A 15,279-nucleotide genomic window follows, 5' to 3' on the forward strand; every position below is an offset into this window, starting at 1 on the left:
TATGGTCTGGGTATAGTGTCAAAAAGTTTCTCACAAGTCAGTTTCCCTGAAGCTAGTCATTTTGATGAAGCAGTAGCCTAAAGTACTTCATGTCTTACTCCACAGGGGTGTGTACTCGGGAACCCCCATTCTATATAATCACCGAGTTCATGACCTATGGGAATCTGTTAGATTATCTACGAGAGTGTAATCGGCAGGAGGTAAATGCAGTTGTACTGCTGTACATGGCCACTCAGATCTCATCAGCTATGGAGTACCTGGAGAAGAAAAACTTCATCCACAGGTAGGAGCTGTGCTTAGCATCGTGGAACACTTAAGAGTCTCAGTATGAGAGCCAAAACTTTCCTTTGCAAAGCTTCAGTATCACTCTCTTGGTATTAAGAATCAGCCTCTAACTTTGGTATTGGCAGAATATTGAACCTTGAAATAAGGGCATGTGAAAATTTCTTGATCTTGTAATCTTTAGGGGCCCATAACCAGGATTTAAAACAGAAAAGGAATGGACCCTGGATCAACATGGTGGTTAGTCACAGGGGTATAGATAATTCAGTCTGAGCCATTTTGGATTAAGTGGTATGTTAAATAAGATTCACACAAAGGTTGACTCCTAATAATCATAACTCTATATGAAGTAGAGTACACATTGTTCCTTTGTGCAGCTTTCATCAGTAATGACTTCTTCCTGGGAGCTGTAGGCATTGCCTTTAAACAGACTCATGTTAGAGGCTGGTGTTTGTATTTTTTCCCTTTTATTATAAGTCCATCACCTTACTCTTGTCTGGTTCAAGAATGTTTTGCTGCTGAATTGCATGTATTTTTGAATTAAGCTTCTTTGCTGTTTTGAAGGCTGGAGTGTTTTGACCTTCAAATGTGCTGCAATTATGTTAGTGCTTTGCATTCTTTGCCTGTGGAAATGGCTCCCTAGCAAAGAAATGACACAGCCTGAGGTGGGGCCTGATGGGCTATTTTATACAAGATGTACTTCCCGCCACAGTTTTGATCATTCTTACCCAATTAACTGAAGTATGAAATCTGTACATGAGATTCCATAGTGAGGAACAAGAGTATCATGTGTGAAATGCCTGCAGTTCCTTGTAAGACATGTTGTTCTCTGTGCTACATGGGAGTTTAATTCAAATGCTTCTGTCACTCAGGAAAAGTGAACTCTCTGATGCTGCAAATTGAGATTTCTTGACTTTTGATTTTCCTCACACTGTTAAGTTTGTACCCTCTGCATTCAGGCCTCCTAAAATTCTTTACCCAAATCCTATTAAACTAGACTCTTCTGCATTTAATTTATCTATGATTGCTGGTGACCAAGCTATCTTAAATAGTCATCTTCATAAGCTGTTGCTTTTCATCTCCTCTGTGAACCACAATGTTAGAATGAGATTTCTCTGGATGAATCAGGAGGCAAGATGAATCAGATTATAAATGAGAGAGATTTTGAGATGTACCTGGGCAGGCATTACTTAAGAAGCAAAAATTGACAAATGCAGTCTGAGTAAAATATACTTAAAGTATGGATGAAGCAAGAGGAGTCTTAAAAGGAATTTTCTCTAATGTCAGAGTTAATGAGATAACACAAGTTTCAGAAAAAACAGATGACTTTTGATTGCCATTGTTTTTTTTATTCAACTATTATTGATCTCCAGAACTGAAATGATGTTCAGGACCTCTGATGGATTGATTTCTGTATTCCCTAGGGATCTTGCTGCCCGAAACTGCCTTGTAGGGGAAAACCACTTGGTGAAGGTGGCTGATTTTGGCTTGAGTAGGTTAATGACAGGAGATACCTACACAGCTCATGCTGGAGCTAAATTCCCAATCAAATGGACAGCACCTGAAAGCCTGGCTTACAATAAATTTTCCATTAAGTCAGATGTCTGGGGTAAGGACTCATATATTTGGTTTAAAAACAATCCACTCTCATTCCTACGTCTTATCTTCTCACTGGCATTCTCTTTCTTGCTACCTCATTTCTTTTCTCTCTTACATACTTTGTATTCCTCCTTTCTCCCCCCTTTATTCCTCTTTCTTTTATTTCTTTTTTCTCTTCTTTTTTCCTTCCAAAGAGAAGCAGTACTTCTTGTTCTTTGATGTATCTATAAATTTATTCTTCCAAAGTAATTTGAATATAAATTGCATTTTTTTCTCTTACCAGCTTTTTGTTTTTATTCAAAATATGATATTCATATTTGGCATGATAGTTGAATGACACATACAACTTTAGGCTTCATGACAAGTGCTTCTATGCTTGTAGCATTTTTCTTGGATGTTGCCTTTCAGCTTGTCACATGACAATTCTTAACTGACTTGTCTGTCGTCGCCACTAATATGAAGCTTCATTTGCTGCTTCCTATTTTATGTAGGCATAGATGTTCATAGGACAGAGTGATTACTACTTTCTTTGACTAAGTCTTGAATATAAATATTACAAAACATAATCTTGGAATCTTTTAGCTAGACAGAACCTTACAGGTCTCAACTGAAACCCAGAGCCTTATTTTGCTCAGGATCACAGAGGTTCTTGACTTAGTTGTAGAACTAAGACTAAAACTCTTGATTCCCAGGCAGGTGTATATCCATTGTACTGTAGTGCCAAAATGATTATTTTTCTGGAGACTATACAATGGTTAATCCTCTGTGACTTTCCTTAATTATGCTTTTAATAAAACTTGAAAGATCCTAATTCTTTCAGAGCATTCAGGTTTGAAACAGTGAGTAAATTGAAAGGTAGTCTGATTTTACCCTGTTATGTCACAGGTCTTGATTAAGAAATGAAGTCTGTTGGCATCTGAACTGCTTTTGAGTATAGTATTTGCCTCTCCTGTATAGTTTTAATGCACAGTTGATAGTCACAGGTAAATTTTAAGAATTTTAACTTATTGTTCTTTCTCTTTATTTCAGCATTTGGAGTTTTGCTTTGGGAAATTGCAACATATGGTATGTCTCCTTACCCTGGAATTGATCTGTCACAAGTATATGAATTGCTGGAAAAAAACTATCGCATGGAACGTCCAGAAGGCTGTCCAGAAAAAGTCTATGAACTCATGAGGGCATGTGAGTTTTCTGCAAACCTAGCAAGAAAGATTTTGTTTAACTGAACTAAGAAACTAAAATTTTTTCATAAAGGGATATATGTGGAAGGTTAGAGGCAGAGTCCTTTGGCCATGTTATTTCCAAGGAAGTTTGTTCTTTGTAATAAAGGTATTTATATTTTTATGTGTGAATATTTGTTTTGTGTATATGTATTTTATGTGAATCACAAGATATCAAAGACTATCTGAGGCCTTAAAGGATATATTTCTATCTGTTTATACCAGACTTTCAGGTTTCCAGTTAGTGTAGCAGCATTAGGAAGTTATAGTCTTTCTTTTTCCTAAGGAAAAGAAAATAGTCTTAGCAATTAGGGCTGAAAGGGAATCTAGAGATCATCTAGATCCTTTCATTTTGTCAAAGGTCACTCGATGAGTTTTTGGCAGAGCTAGGACTAGTATTCATCTTTTCTGACTCCTGGTCCATTCTGTGGTGCTAGATAGGATTCTGTCTGTTGTTATTGTTCAGTCATTTCTGATTCTCTGTGGCCCCATTTGGGGTTTTCTTAGCAAAGATACTGGAGTGGTTTACCATTTCCTTCTCCAACTCATTTTATAGATGAGGAACTTGAGGTGAACAGGGTTAAGTGACTTGCCCAGTGTCATACAGCAAGGAAGTGTTTAAGGCTAGGTTTGAACTCAGGAAGATGAGTCTTCCTAACCCCAGGCCTGGTGCTCTATCCACTGTGCCACCTAGATGCCAGCAAATGAGAGTAGGATGTTCCTTTAATATTCCCACTTATCATTTAGAATGCTCAGCAACAACCTAAAGATTCCTTTATAAGGACTCATTGATGGTTTATTTAACTTGGGTTTTCTTTGTCCAGGTTGGCAGTGGAGTCCTTCTGACCGGCCTTCCTTTGCTGAAATCCACCAAGCCTTTGAAACAATGTTTCAGGAATCCAGCATCTCAGATGGTAAGATACAGTGCTATGCCAAAGTCAGTAAGAGATTAGGATGGGAGCATGTAGGCTAAGGGTGTGTCCTATGGACTGTATATTTTCTGTGCTGTCTGTGTGATGGAGTACACAGATGAGCTTCTGAAACCTGGAAGCAGGGAAGAGATCCAGGGGGGCACTTTTATTTTGTAATCATGCAGTGTAAGATGTTAAGTTTTGCTTCAGCAACAATTTTTTTCTGTAATGACTTATAGTAAACCACTGTTAGTTTAAAAAACAAAAGACTTCCAAGACTATTGCCAGTGATTGTTCTTTGATGTGTTTTTAGAGGTGGAAAAAGAGTTGGGGAAGAAAGGTGTGCGAAGTGTTGTCAGTACACTACTACAAGCACCAGAATTACCAACTAAGACCAGAACATCCAGGAGAGCTGCTGAAAATAAAGACACCAGTGAGCTGCTGGACACTCCTCATACAAGGAGTCAGGGAGAAGGCGGTATGTGCTACCAGCCCTTGAGCCTTCCCTTGTACCATGCAGATTCCAAGCTACTAGAAACTTCCAAGGTCAAATGTACAGGGATGGAAAGTAAAGGGGAGAACCTGTTCTTGTTTTTAAATATTCGCTAGGCCCTGCATAGAGGAGGAAGTCCTGAAACAGAGAGTCTAGCCTTTTTGAAATTGGAAGGATCTCCATTGAAAACAGAAAGCTAATCACCCTGCAGCACCCCTCTCTCCCTTTGGGAATCATTAAGGAGCAATTGGCTTTGGCAGTTATTTCGGTCAAAGAGGCAGAGATGCTTATAAAATCTACTGAGAAACTAATCCACCTTTTCATCTATTATTCAAAGTGTTTGTGGTTCCCATTCCAGGGCAGATAAAACAATAATAAATATTGAACCCAAATGAAAGGGGGATTGTAGTTAGAACATTGACATGAAAAGCTCGCTCAAAGAAGACCAAATCAACCCCCCCCAATACTTCCTACCCCCCCCCCCCCCCAAAAAAAAAACCCTCTGGTACAGAAGAAGTGGTATGAAAAATCTTGTTTGTATAGTGTTTTATGGCTTACAGAGGGCTTTCCCCATAACAGTCTTTTGAAATAAGTGGTGTCCATTTTATAGATGAGGAAAAAAGTCCGGGATGTTGAGGTTAAATATTTGCCCAGGGTTGCAAAGCTAATCAGAGCTGGGATTTGAGCTTGGTTTTCCAGAATTGTTCGTCCTTTCTACTATGTCAGTGCTCTTACTACTGTGCCACTCTACCACTTATAGTATTTGGTGATTCCTGAAAACATACCTACCCAGTGTAACTCCCTAGGGTACTATAGGAGGTTGAATTGGTATATTAGAGTCTCATGATTCTGAGTGTAGCTATGGTTTAAACCACTAGAGTAGATTAGGAATTTTCTGTCTGAAAAACTAATAAGCAAAGCAGATTTTGAGTGGACGTTCTCAGCAGCAGAGCCCAGACTCCTCACTGCTAGCTACCTTTCATCCTTTTAGGATCATGATATGAGGTGTTAAACACAATGCATGTCTCTAGGAGAATCCTAATAAATATTTGTTGACTTTTTAATTTTTAATTTGATTGAGAAAGGCTTTAGGAAAAAAAATTTTAATGAAAACTCTTAACCAATTACTATGTCAGGGATCTCTGATTTTATTGAGGTGAGTTTTCCTGGATGAGCAATCACATCCAAGCCATAGGAGTCAATTTAATGAATTAGTGTAACCAAAAATTAGTCATCACCCCTCATGACCAACCCTCTGGGCAGGAGCCTCTCTGAACTTAGTTAGCTAAATTGATCTTCTCATTGACGTATCTACAGGCCCTCAAGAAACCCATACTCAAGCCATTTCAACTTGACACTGGACCTGTGTTCCACTGGCACCAGCTCGGCTTCCTCCATGCCATGATGAGGCAATGTATTAGGACTTTAGTGCAGGATGAAAAGCATCTTAATAAGGAATGTGGCACATTTGGGGCAACTAACACCACTTAAAGATGTATACCAATGAGAAATATAATGTGAAGCCAAGAGCATCAAGTATCAGCATTGAAAACGTTTTACTAGAGAACTTCTCCCTTCTTCATTGACTCTACCCTAGACAAAATTAAATTGTAGTAATCACTCAGACTCCCCTGATTCTTTTCCCTACATGTTGCCTGACATATGGTAAATGAATATATTGTCCCATAAGCAATTCCATTTAGATTTATAGAGTGCTAGCCAAGAAATCTTATTCCAGTAGTTGACCTGTTGGTGAGAATACCTGTCATTCAAAAACGAGGACATTGAAGACTCCAAATACATTTATTGCAAACCATTATTCATATTTAAAGTATGCCAATTTGAAGATGTAGAAAGGTCATCCCCTCTGTCTTCAGAGCATAATAGCTCATTGTCACTACATTTCTATGGCATGAAGCACCTTCCCTTCCAAATTATGCCACTTAGAACATTCAGATGCTTGAGTGATCTGAGGGTAATAGGTTCTGAGTTTCTGTTTGTCTCTGTCATTGTTTTCACTTCACCAGATAATGATGTCAGAAGAGGACTTTTGTACTTTAATCTAAACAGATGAGAGGAAAAGGAGACAAGTGTCACCCGTACTTTTTATTCTTCTGTCTTCAGTTGCTCAGTGAATGAGAGATTTACTTAGAGAAGAAAACAGTCACATGTTTGATAAATAGTTAGTAATTACAACATTAGGATGCAGAGCTCTGAATACAGAAGCACTAATTTGTCAAAATTAGATAGAAATCTCTGAAAAAAATATTGATAATCATTTTAGGAAATAGGTTATCAGCAGTGAACCTGTGGCCTGATGTGGCTCTCATGCTGCAAAATCTGTGTACTAGTTTGGTCTTATAGGAATGAGATCTTAATGAGATGGTCCCAAAAAGGGACATAGAAATGCTTTCTCTTGATTCATCAAAACCTTCCTAATTTTGTTTCAGATCCTTTAGATCATGAGCCTGCTGTTTCTCCACTTCTCCCAAGGAAAGAAAGAGTTCCCCAGGACAGTAGCCTGAATGAAGATGAACGCCTTCTTCCTAAAGACAAGAAAACCAACCTCTTTAGCGCCCTAATCAAGAAGAAGAAGAAAACTGCTCCAACCCCCCCAAAACGCAGCAGTTCTTTTCGGGAGATGGATGGCCATTCAGACCGAAGGGGAGGTGGAGAGGATGAGGCTCGAGATATCCTCAATGGCACTTGTATTACAGCTCCTTTAGATGCAGCTGAGCCATCCAAATTTCCAAGTCCAAGCAATGGAGTGAGTGTTAGCAATGGAGCTGTTTCAGGGAGCTCAGGCTTCCGGTCTCCCCACTTGTGGAAAAAATCCATTGCATCAACAAGTAGTCGATTGGCAGCCAATGAAGAAGAAAGTAATACCAACTCCAGCAAGCGTTTCCTGAGGTCATGTTCTGCCTCTTGTGTACCCCATGGGGCCAAGGACACAGAATGGAGGTCAGTAACATTACCTCGGGACCTGCAGTCCACTGGGAGGCAGTTTGATTCTTCTACATTTGGTGGGCACAAGAGTGAGAAGCCAGCCTTGCCCCGGAAACGGGCAAGTGAGAATAAATCTGATGTGACTTCCAGGGGCACGGTGACCCCACCGCCCAGGCTACTGAAACAAAATGAGGAGACTGTTGATGATGTCTTCAAAGATACAGAGTCCAGTCCTGGTTCTAGCCCCCCAAGTCTGACTCCAAAACTTGTCCGTAGGCAAGTCACAGCAGCGGCTTCCTCTGGCCTGTCCCACAAGGATGAAACTGGGAAACCTAGTGCCTTAGGAGCCCCTGCTGTACTTGAACAAGTCCCTGTTAGCAAAGCTGCCTCCAGTGCATTTATGGGGACCAGTAAGGTCTCCAGCGAGGAGCCCAGAGTGAGGAGGCACAAACATTCTTCTGAATCATTAGGCAAAGACAAGGGAAAGCTCTCCAGACTTAAGCCTGCCCCACCTCCCCCACCATCATCATCTGCCGCCAAGTCCACAAAGTCCTCTCATAGCTCTGGCCAGGAAGCAGCTGGGGATGGAGGACCTAGTATTAAAGCAAAACAGTTGACTGTGGTAGCAGATGCTGTGAACAGTGATGCTGCCAAACAAAACCAGTTAGGAGAGGGCGTCAAAAAGCCTGTGCTGTCCTCTGTACCAAAGCCACAGTCATCCAACAAACTGTCAATGGCCCCAACAACCACTCTGACCACCTCTCCCTCTGCTTTGCCATCTGCTTCATCGACCCTTGGAGGGGAACAGTTATCTTCCACTGCTTTTATCCCTCTCATATCCACCCGAGTGTCCCTGCGGAAAACCCGCCAGCCCCCAGAGAGGCTTGCTAGTGGTGCTATCACAAAAGGTGTGGTTCTAGACAGCACTGAGGCCTTGTGCCTGGCTATCTCCAAAAACTCAGAGCAGATGGCCAGCCATAGTGCTGTGCTGGAAGCAGGAAAAAACCTTTATACTTTCTGTGTGAGCTACGTGGACTCCATCCAGCAGATGCGGAACAAGTTTGCTTTCAGGGAGGCCATCAACAAGTTGGAAAACAACCTCCGAGAGCTTCAGATCTGCCCTGCAACAGCAGGCAGCGGTCCTGCTGCCACCCAGGACTTTAGCAAGCTTCTCAGCTCAGTGAAAGAAATCAGCGATATTGTTCAAAGGTAGCAGAAGTCAGGGCTCAGCCAGCCAGAGCTGACTGCTGATAGGTATAGCCCAAGAGCTATGGTAGACTGACAAAAGACCAGTGAACTAGTGCCTCCAGGACAGGAAAAGGCGTACAAGGTACAGACTGTGTGCTGCCACGGAGCACACGCAGCCTGACTGCCTAGGCCATGGGATGTCAATCATGATAGGTTTTTTCTCATTTTCAGCCCAGGTTTCCTGCATTTTTGCTGTTCTGAAACTCATCTGTGGAGTTCCATCTCTGTGGACTGAAGCCAAAATACCAAGGCCCCGCTGTCCCTTTTTACTAATACTGCTTTAGAATGAGCTTTAAATTGAAGTGGGAATGGAAGACATAGGGTTTTGTTTTCTTCCTCCTCAGAGGCGTTCCTGTGTCCTCTTGCCATTTTCTCAAAGGATGAATCTCCTGGACACTAACATATTTGAGCATTTCCAGTAAAGTATTGGTAACACTCACCTCTCCTTGTCCCATGAAGGGAATTGTCCAGATTGATTTTCTTAAGTCTCCTAAGCTAAAAAATATTTGAGGAAATAAAATACTCCAAAGGGTGCTCAGAGCAGTCACTGCAGGGTTGGCCTCTCTGATTCACCTGTTGGCCAAGGGCTGAGTTTTCCTCCTCTTTATTTTTAAGTGAAGGAGAGCTGATGATTTTGGGGTTAGTAAATTGTGATAAGGGAAACAACTGGTTGGCTCATCAAGTGAGCAGTGAGGGTCAAGGAGGAGGTACAAAGTGGTTTGTGATTAAGGTCATCCAACCTTTCCTTTGTCCTGGAGAAGAAATTGCCTCCCTTTTGTGACATGTAGTGCCAAACTGGGGCCAGCAGGCTTTGGTTCCTAAAGAAAATGGGGTTGATGCTGCTGCAATAACATAGAGAAGGAACAGGCCAGGAAAGCAGGGGGACAATTACATAAGTTGTTCAGATGCCCACAGCAGTCAGAGTCTGTGCCCTCGGCAGGTCTGGGATTGCCCTTTTACAGTTCTAGTCACTGGATGACATGCTGAGAACAGAAGTCTGGATCCAGTCATGTATTCATTTATTTCCTCCTCATGCACTCCTCTAAGCAAAGCACATTCTTATAATCTCTTTCTGAGACAATAGACTATTTAGTTGCCTGACATTCTTGAAGGCTCCCTGAGCAAGCCCCGTTCTTGCAAATCTATGAGCATCATCACGGCCGCCAGTTCTTATACAGAAGCTAGCAGCCAGTGAGCACAGAGCTCATTGCGCCAAAGAGAAAGGAAAAAAGTGTTGACACCTAAAGGCCCTGGCCACATTCATCCACATGCTTGGAGTTTGGAGAATGCCTTGTATTTAATTATAATGAACAACTTACCAATCTAATGTTTCTCTAGGGGTTCTGTCAGGGACTGTTAAGGGGGAAGAGAAAGTCCACAGAAACTATTCCAAATGCAAGGCAGCCATCTTTTGTCTTGCTCATTCTTCCCCAGGGACTCCCCGGGAGTGCTGAAGGTACATGGACCATGAGTCATGGGGCAGCCACTCACTGTTTTCCTTGACCTCTGCATGCCAGTATCCAGGCTGGATGAGGGGCACAAAGCTATAGGCAGGGGACTAAAGAGAAACTTGCTCCATTACCCAAGAAACAAGGGTTATGACTAGTAATGGTGCAATTTAACCCCTTTACAGTAACAGAAACCAGGAGAAAAACCACATTCCTTCCCCCTTACTCCTATGACCTTATTGCATTACACTATTTTTACACTAATCACTTTAACTTGTATTTTATTTTTCTGCTAGAATTGGTTTTTAAAATGGTTTCCTTCCAATACCCTTTATATATTCTCATGTCACCTCTTTGCCCTCACAGACTGCTGTGATTTACAAACAGAAGGAGATGTTAAAACGCCACCAGCTGCCTTTTAAACAGACAAAACAAAACAAACCACACACAAATCTTTGGACTGTTTTATGAGGTACTGTTTTTGTTTTGTTAACATAATGTGCCACTATATTATGCATTTGTATCTTGCTATTACACTCTTTTGTAGACTTACTCTTTTATAAATGTGTAAATAGTTTTTCAGCTGTCCTTTCTGTAATACCTATGGTGCCATTTTCTTTGTTTCTTTCTTTTATTTTTTTGGTCCAATACATTTTGTTCAATATGTGACTCTCTTAATGTTTTTTGAGTCCAAGTCTGTCTTCCTTAGTATTTTTTAAATAAATCAATGTTGGCAAAAAATAAGAGCTTCTTCATGTGTTGTTTTAAACCTTAACTCCTCGTGTTTTGTGAGCCATCCACTTTGTGGTGAAAGAAAGATTTCTTGTTTAGGTAAAGGAGATATAAAGTCTATGTGTGTATGGTGCCTCTCAGAGCCTAGCGAGAGATGTGAGGGTCTTGAGTTTTAATGTTACATTTTGCCTGGAGCAGGGAGAGGAAGGACAAGTGAATAATTATTGCAGAAAACAAGTCTGTTTCCTTTAGCTATTTCATCTCCACCTTTTATGAAGCAAGGTTCACTGCCCCTTCCCAAAGTGGTTACTAGCACACAGAGACTGTGGCTGTCTTTCATCCTGTGTCATTATCTGCAGTGTCGGGAACAATTTCCTTGTACCTCTTCTCAGACCTTTCTTGCATCCTAAGAAACTTACTTTCCAGCAACCTAGACTGCTTGTAATTCAGCAACTAAGGTGGGGCTAAACAGCAATGAACTTACACCACTTGACAGTGACAAGCAGAAAGGAATAAATGATTTCCTTTGTGAAAGCTTGCATTAACTTTTGTGCTATTGGAGTGTTGTTTAGAGTGCAGAAAGAGGTAATTTCCTGAATAGTGACTTCTTGGCCTGAAAGAGTTAACACCTCCAGAAAGATATTTCTTCTTATCTTTGCCTTTGAACCCTTTCTGTGCCACCACCTATCAGCTTAAAGCACCCCTCATTTACCTGTCTTTGACAAGCCTAGTGTCTTATTTCTTTGTGGGAATGATGAATAGCTGTGGAGTGCTGGCCTACGTGGTGTTATAAGACTATAATGGTAACCCTTTACAGAGGCCTATTCTAGCCACCCACTGAGCACAGGTTGTCAAGAGGGACTCTCTTTCTTCATGGGTTTGGTCTCCATTTAATGCTGGCTGACAGCTTGGAAAGTTGAAGTTGGGGAAGTAAGTAGAGCCCTCTGATAATAATACTTATTAAACCAGTAGACTTGTCAAAGGAATACATATCATGCTCACCAAAGCATATTGAAAAGTACGGTTCTCAAAAACCCAGTGAAAGTAACCCTGTTGCAACAAAATGTGTTGAGCATCATTGAAGGAGGAAAATAATCGAGATAAAAAAATTTGCATGAACAAAGGACTGGTAGATTTCAACATCTAGAAATGGCACCATTTTAGAGCTGTAAGCCATCATCTAGCCCAATTCCCTTATTTTGTAGATGAGAAAAATGAGAATCAAAGACACGAACCTGCTTGCCCAGACTCATTCATGATGGAAAGGACACTGAACGTAAGAGTTACAAGACCTGCATTTGAATCCGTCCTCTGTTACATCTAAAATTGGTGCAGTCTTAGGCTAGTCACCTAGTCTTACAAAGCTTCCATGTCCTCATCCATAAACTTCCAGGAAGTTGGATCACATGATCTAATGGGTTCTTTCTAGCTGAAACATTATGGTTGACCTAGTGGTAAAACCAGTACTAGGACCCAGATCTCCTGGCTAGTATAGTGTTTCTTCCACAAGTAACTAAGTCTTTCTTTTCATTTGATGGCTAGTTTCAAACCTGAAAGAGGACTCATCTTGCTTGCCAAGGTTTTCCTGAGCACCCTAACGGGGATTAATCCTACCCCAACTTCAATTCATTTCACTGGGTGATGCTACTTTTAATTTTTCACTTGAAGAATTCTAGGGATCTTGCCAACACCATAATAAAATGGTATGGGAAATTCCTAATATAAGAACCCTAGACTTAAAATGGCCTTTTATAAACATCTCACTGTAGCCTCTGACATCTCTTGAGTCTTTGCATCACTTGAGGAAAGCCTGTGATAAATCACATGGAGACTAGTTTCCCCAGGTGTTGTGGAGATTCTTGTGGCATCATTCCCTGAGTCAAGGCTAATGGTGGACAGATTTCTAATTCATATTATGCTAAAAAGAACTGATGAATTCATTCTGGTTTTTGAGTTTGTAGGGTTATTTTTTAAAATTAAAAAGAGAATTGACCAAGTTCTCCTACTTATTTTAATTCTTACACTTTGCAGCAAATGTCTCACCAAATGAGTGATATTGTGGTAAATCAGCATCTGTACTAAAAAGGAAAAAGAGAACCTATATCTCAGATTTACATGTTCACATGAGATTTATTGAATGATATCCTTTACAGCTGACTGAGACTGAGTCCTCATGAGGGCTGGAGATAAGAAGAATGCTGCATATCTTTAAGAATGTATCAAATCATTTTATCTTTGGCTGGGCATTGGGGGTTGAGAGGCTCCAAGGATGACTTTCACCTTTCCTGTTTGGATTGGAGAGATCCCATGTCTAACATCTATCAGTTTGCCTCAATTTCCAGGGTACTAGGGCAGTAGTTGGGAAGCAAGGTATTACCTATTATCTCTGCTCCCATATCTACAATTTGGAATTTTTGAGCAGCATAACTGGTTGAGAGAGAAAAGAAGTATGTTTGGGGGGTTGGGGGAGGTACTGAGTCTGCCTTTCCCATGGCTAATTTGCTCAGTTTAACCGAACCTGTTCTCAGAGGGTTAGAGATGATCTCTCCATTGCCTTAGCTAGATTCTGAGGCAGTTTCCCAGGGTTCAGGTGCACTCCTTTCTGCAAAGGTGTCCATTAGCTTAGAGGCTAAGGGAACATTTGAACTTCAGCAACATGGGGAGATGTGAACTAAATTCATTCATGGTTGTCATACTTTGAAAAAGATGGTTTGTGAATTTAAGAAAAAAACCCCACAATTTGTATATACCACAAAGTATGGATTTATTTAGTGGTCTAAAATAACCACACTTGTAAAAGTAAAATTCTGTTTCATTAGTATTATTTACCTCCACCTTCAGTTTTAATAGCTAAAATCCTTTAAATTTACACACCCAAAATGGAGACCTTTTGTGTATTAAATAAATACGATTAACAGGTGCAAACAGTCATTGAGATGCTTCAGTGACCTTGATTTGGAAAAGTAAGGGAATGAGAATGAGTTGCTCAGGGGAGCCTAATCTGTTTCCAAAACAAATGTTTTCCAAAGACCTTCACCTCCACTAATCTGGAGAGTAATTTTTACTGTGATGGAGAATTCTGAGACTGCGTAAAATAGGATGATTGGTTGACATCAGGAAGAAGTAGACCTTTAACCAGGAAATGGTGGGGTTGGCATGAAGGAGGGCAGGGGGGTTAAAGACTAAATTTAGCCAAATACAGTGGGAGGTGATTTAACAGATCAATGCATTTAACAATTTGATTGCTCCAATTTTCAGGATTATTGAGCCTGAATGTGCAAGTAAACTGGAAGACTAGCTTTATTTGTTGGGTGTTGGATGTTTTTGTGTATTTTTTTTAAGGTGAAAATTTAATGTCAGTATTTCCATTCCTCTGAAACCATATTCTTTCTTGATCTCATGCATTTCTGACAAAAGTAAATCAACTGCTGTAGTTAAAAACTACCCACTATGTGTACTAGTAATTGGCCCAATTCTTACTATCCTTCAAAATGACATTAATTAGTGACCACATGATGTGAGTGTTTCTCCAGAAAAGAACAAAAACAATAAGGAGAATTCATTCTAGGCATCCTTCATAGCTCTGTTATTTTATTTTATTTTATTTTGCCTTTCTGGTTTATTGTTTAACTCAGTATTAATGGATGGACAATGCAATTACATACTTTTGGGATGTTTGTTAATGCACAAAGATAAAGGGAACCAGGTTACCTTGCACATATGCATACAGAGTGTCCCAAAAGTTGTGAACATGAGTAAATTTTAAGCTATTAAAGCTGAAAACTGCATGAAAGATTTTTGGAATGCGCTGCATATTGTACACACCTAGTATGAAAGAGAATTGACTGAATTAATCTAAGACTTCATGGCATAAATTTACAAAAGTATGACTCTTGGGAATTCACTTCAAAAAATTTGACCAAAAAGAGTTTTTGCTTAAGAGTTCTAGAATTTTTGTCTAATGTGATTAGAAGAGGAAAGAAATGGGGGATTACCCCCCTAGAATCAGTACCTGTTGCAATTTTAGTGTTAATTCAAAGTCCACTTCATTCTTGCAGGAAGCATTCTGTATTGTCTTTTCCCCAAATGATGACACACTTTCTTTTTGGTCCCTCATTATATTCCTTTGATTAGTCCCATCATCTGATCCAAGCCAAAATGATCATTGAAAGCAGATCACACACCCTAGGCACAAAGATTAGGTCTCTTTTTGTTAGTGTCCACTTTAGAGTTAAGTGAAAAACTCCAACACAAAGAGACTTGCCCTAATGGAAAGTAAATTATTAACTCCCGTATTCCTTTTCCATCTTATTACCCATGTTTCTCCATTCTAAATCAGTCTGGTTCTGTTGTAGCACCAGTATGTTTCTCCATAATGAAGCATCTCTTTGTTGAAGATT

The 15,279-nt window shown here is 40.3% G+C and overlaps 1 protein-coding gene across 5 annotated transcripts in view; it reads left to right on the forward strand.

The window, feature by feature from the left end:
* The window catches only part of ABL1 (ABL proto-oncogene 1, non-receptor tyrosine kinase), a 218,909-nt gene extending 205,944 nt beyond the window's left edge, over nucleotides 1-12,965 (forward strand). For 2 of the 5 annotated variants that reach the window (XM_072632734.1, XM_072632736.1), the window contains 6 exons: nucleotides 106-283; nucleotides 1,707-1,891; nucleotides 2,911-3,063; nucleotides 3,926-4,015; nucleotides 4,326-4,490; nucleotides 6,956-12,962. In XM_072632734.1, the coding sequence (XP_072488835.1) occupies nucleotides 106-283; nucleotides 1,707-1,891; nucleotides 2,911-3,063; nucleotides 3,926-4,015; nucleotides 4,326-4,490; nucleotides 6,956-8,664 (2,480 nt within the window). In that variant the 3' untranslated portion in view covers nucleotides 8,665-12,962. Of the gene's footprint in view, nucleotides 1-105; nucleotides 284-1,706; nucleotides 1,892-2,910; nucleotides 3,064-3,925; nucleotides 4,016-4,325; nucleotides 4,491-6,955 lie in introns of all 5 variants that reach the window. The other 3 variants (XM_072632735.1, XM_072632737.1, XM_072632733.1) reach the window with 2 other exon arrangements.
* Nucleotides 12,966-15,279: the final 2,314 nt, after the last annotated feature.

The sequence above is a fragment of the Notamacropus eugenii genome, chromosome 1 (assembly GCF_028372415.1).
Source record: "Notamacropus eugenii isolate mMacEug1 chromosome 1, mMacEug1.pri_v2, whole genome shotgun sequence".
Classification (NCBI taxonomy): Eukaryota; Metazoa; Chordata; class Mammalia; order Diprotodontia; family Macropodidae; genus Notamacropus; species Notamacropus eugenii.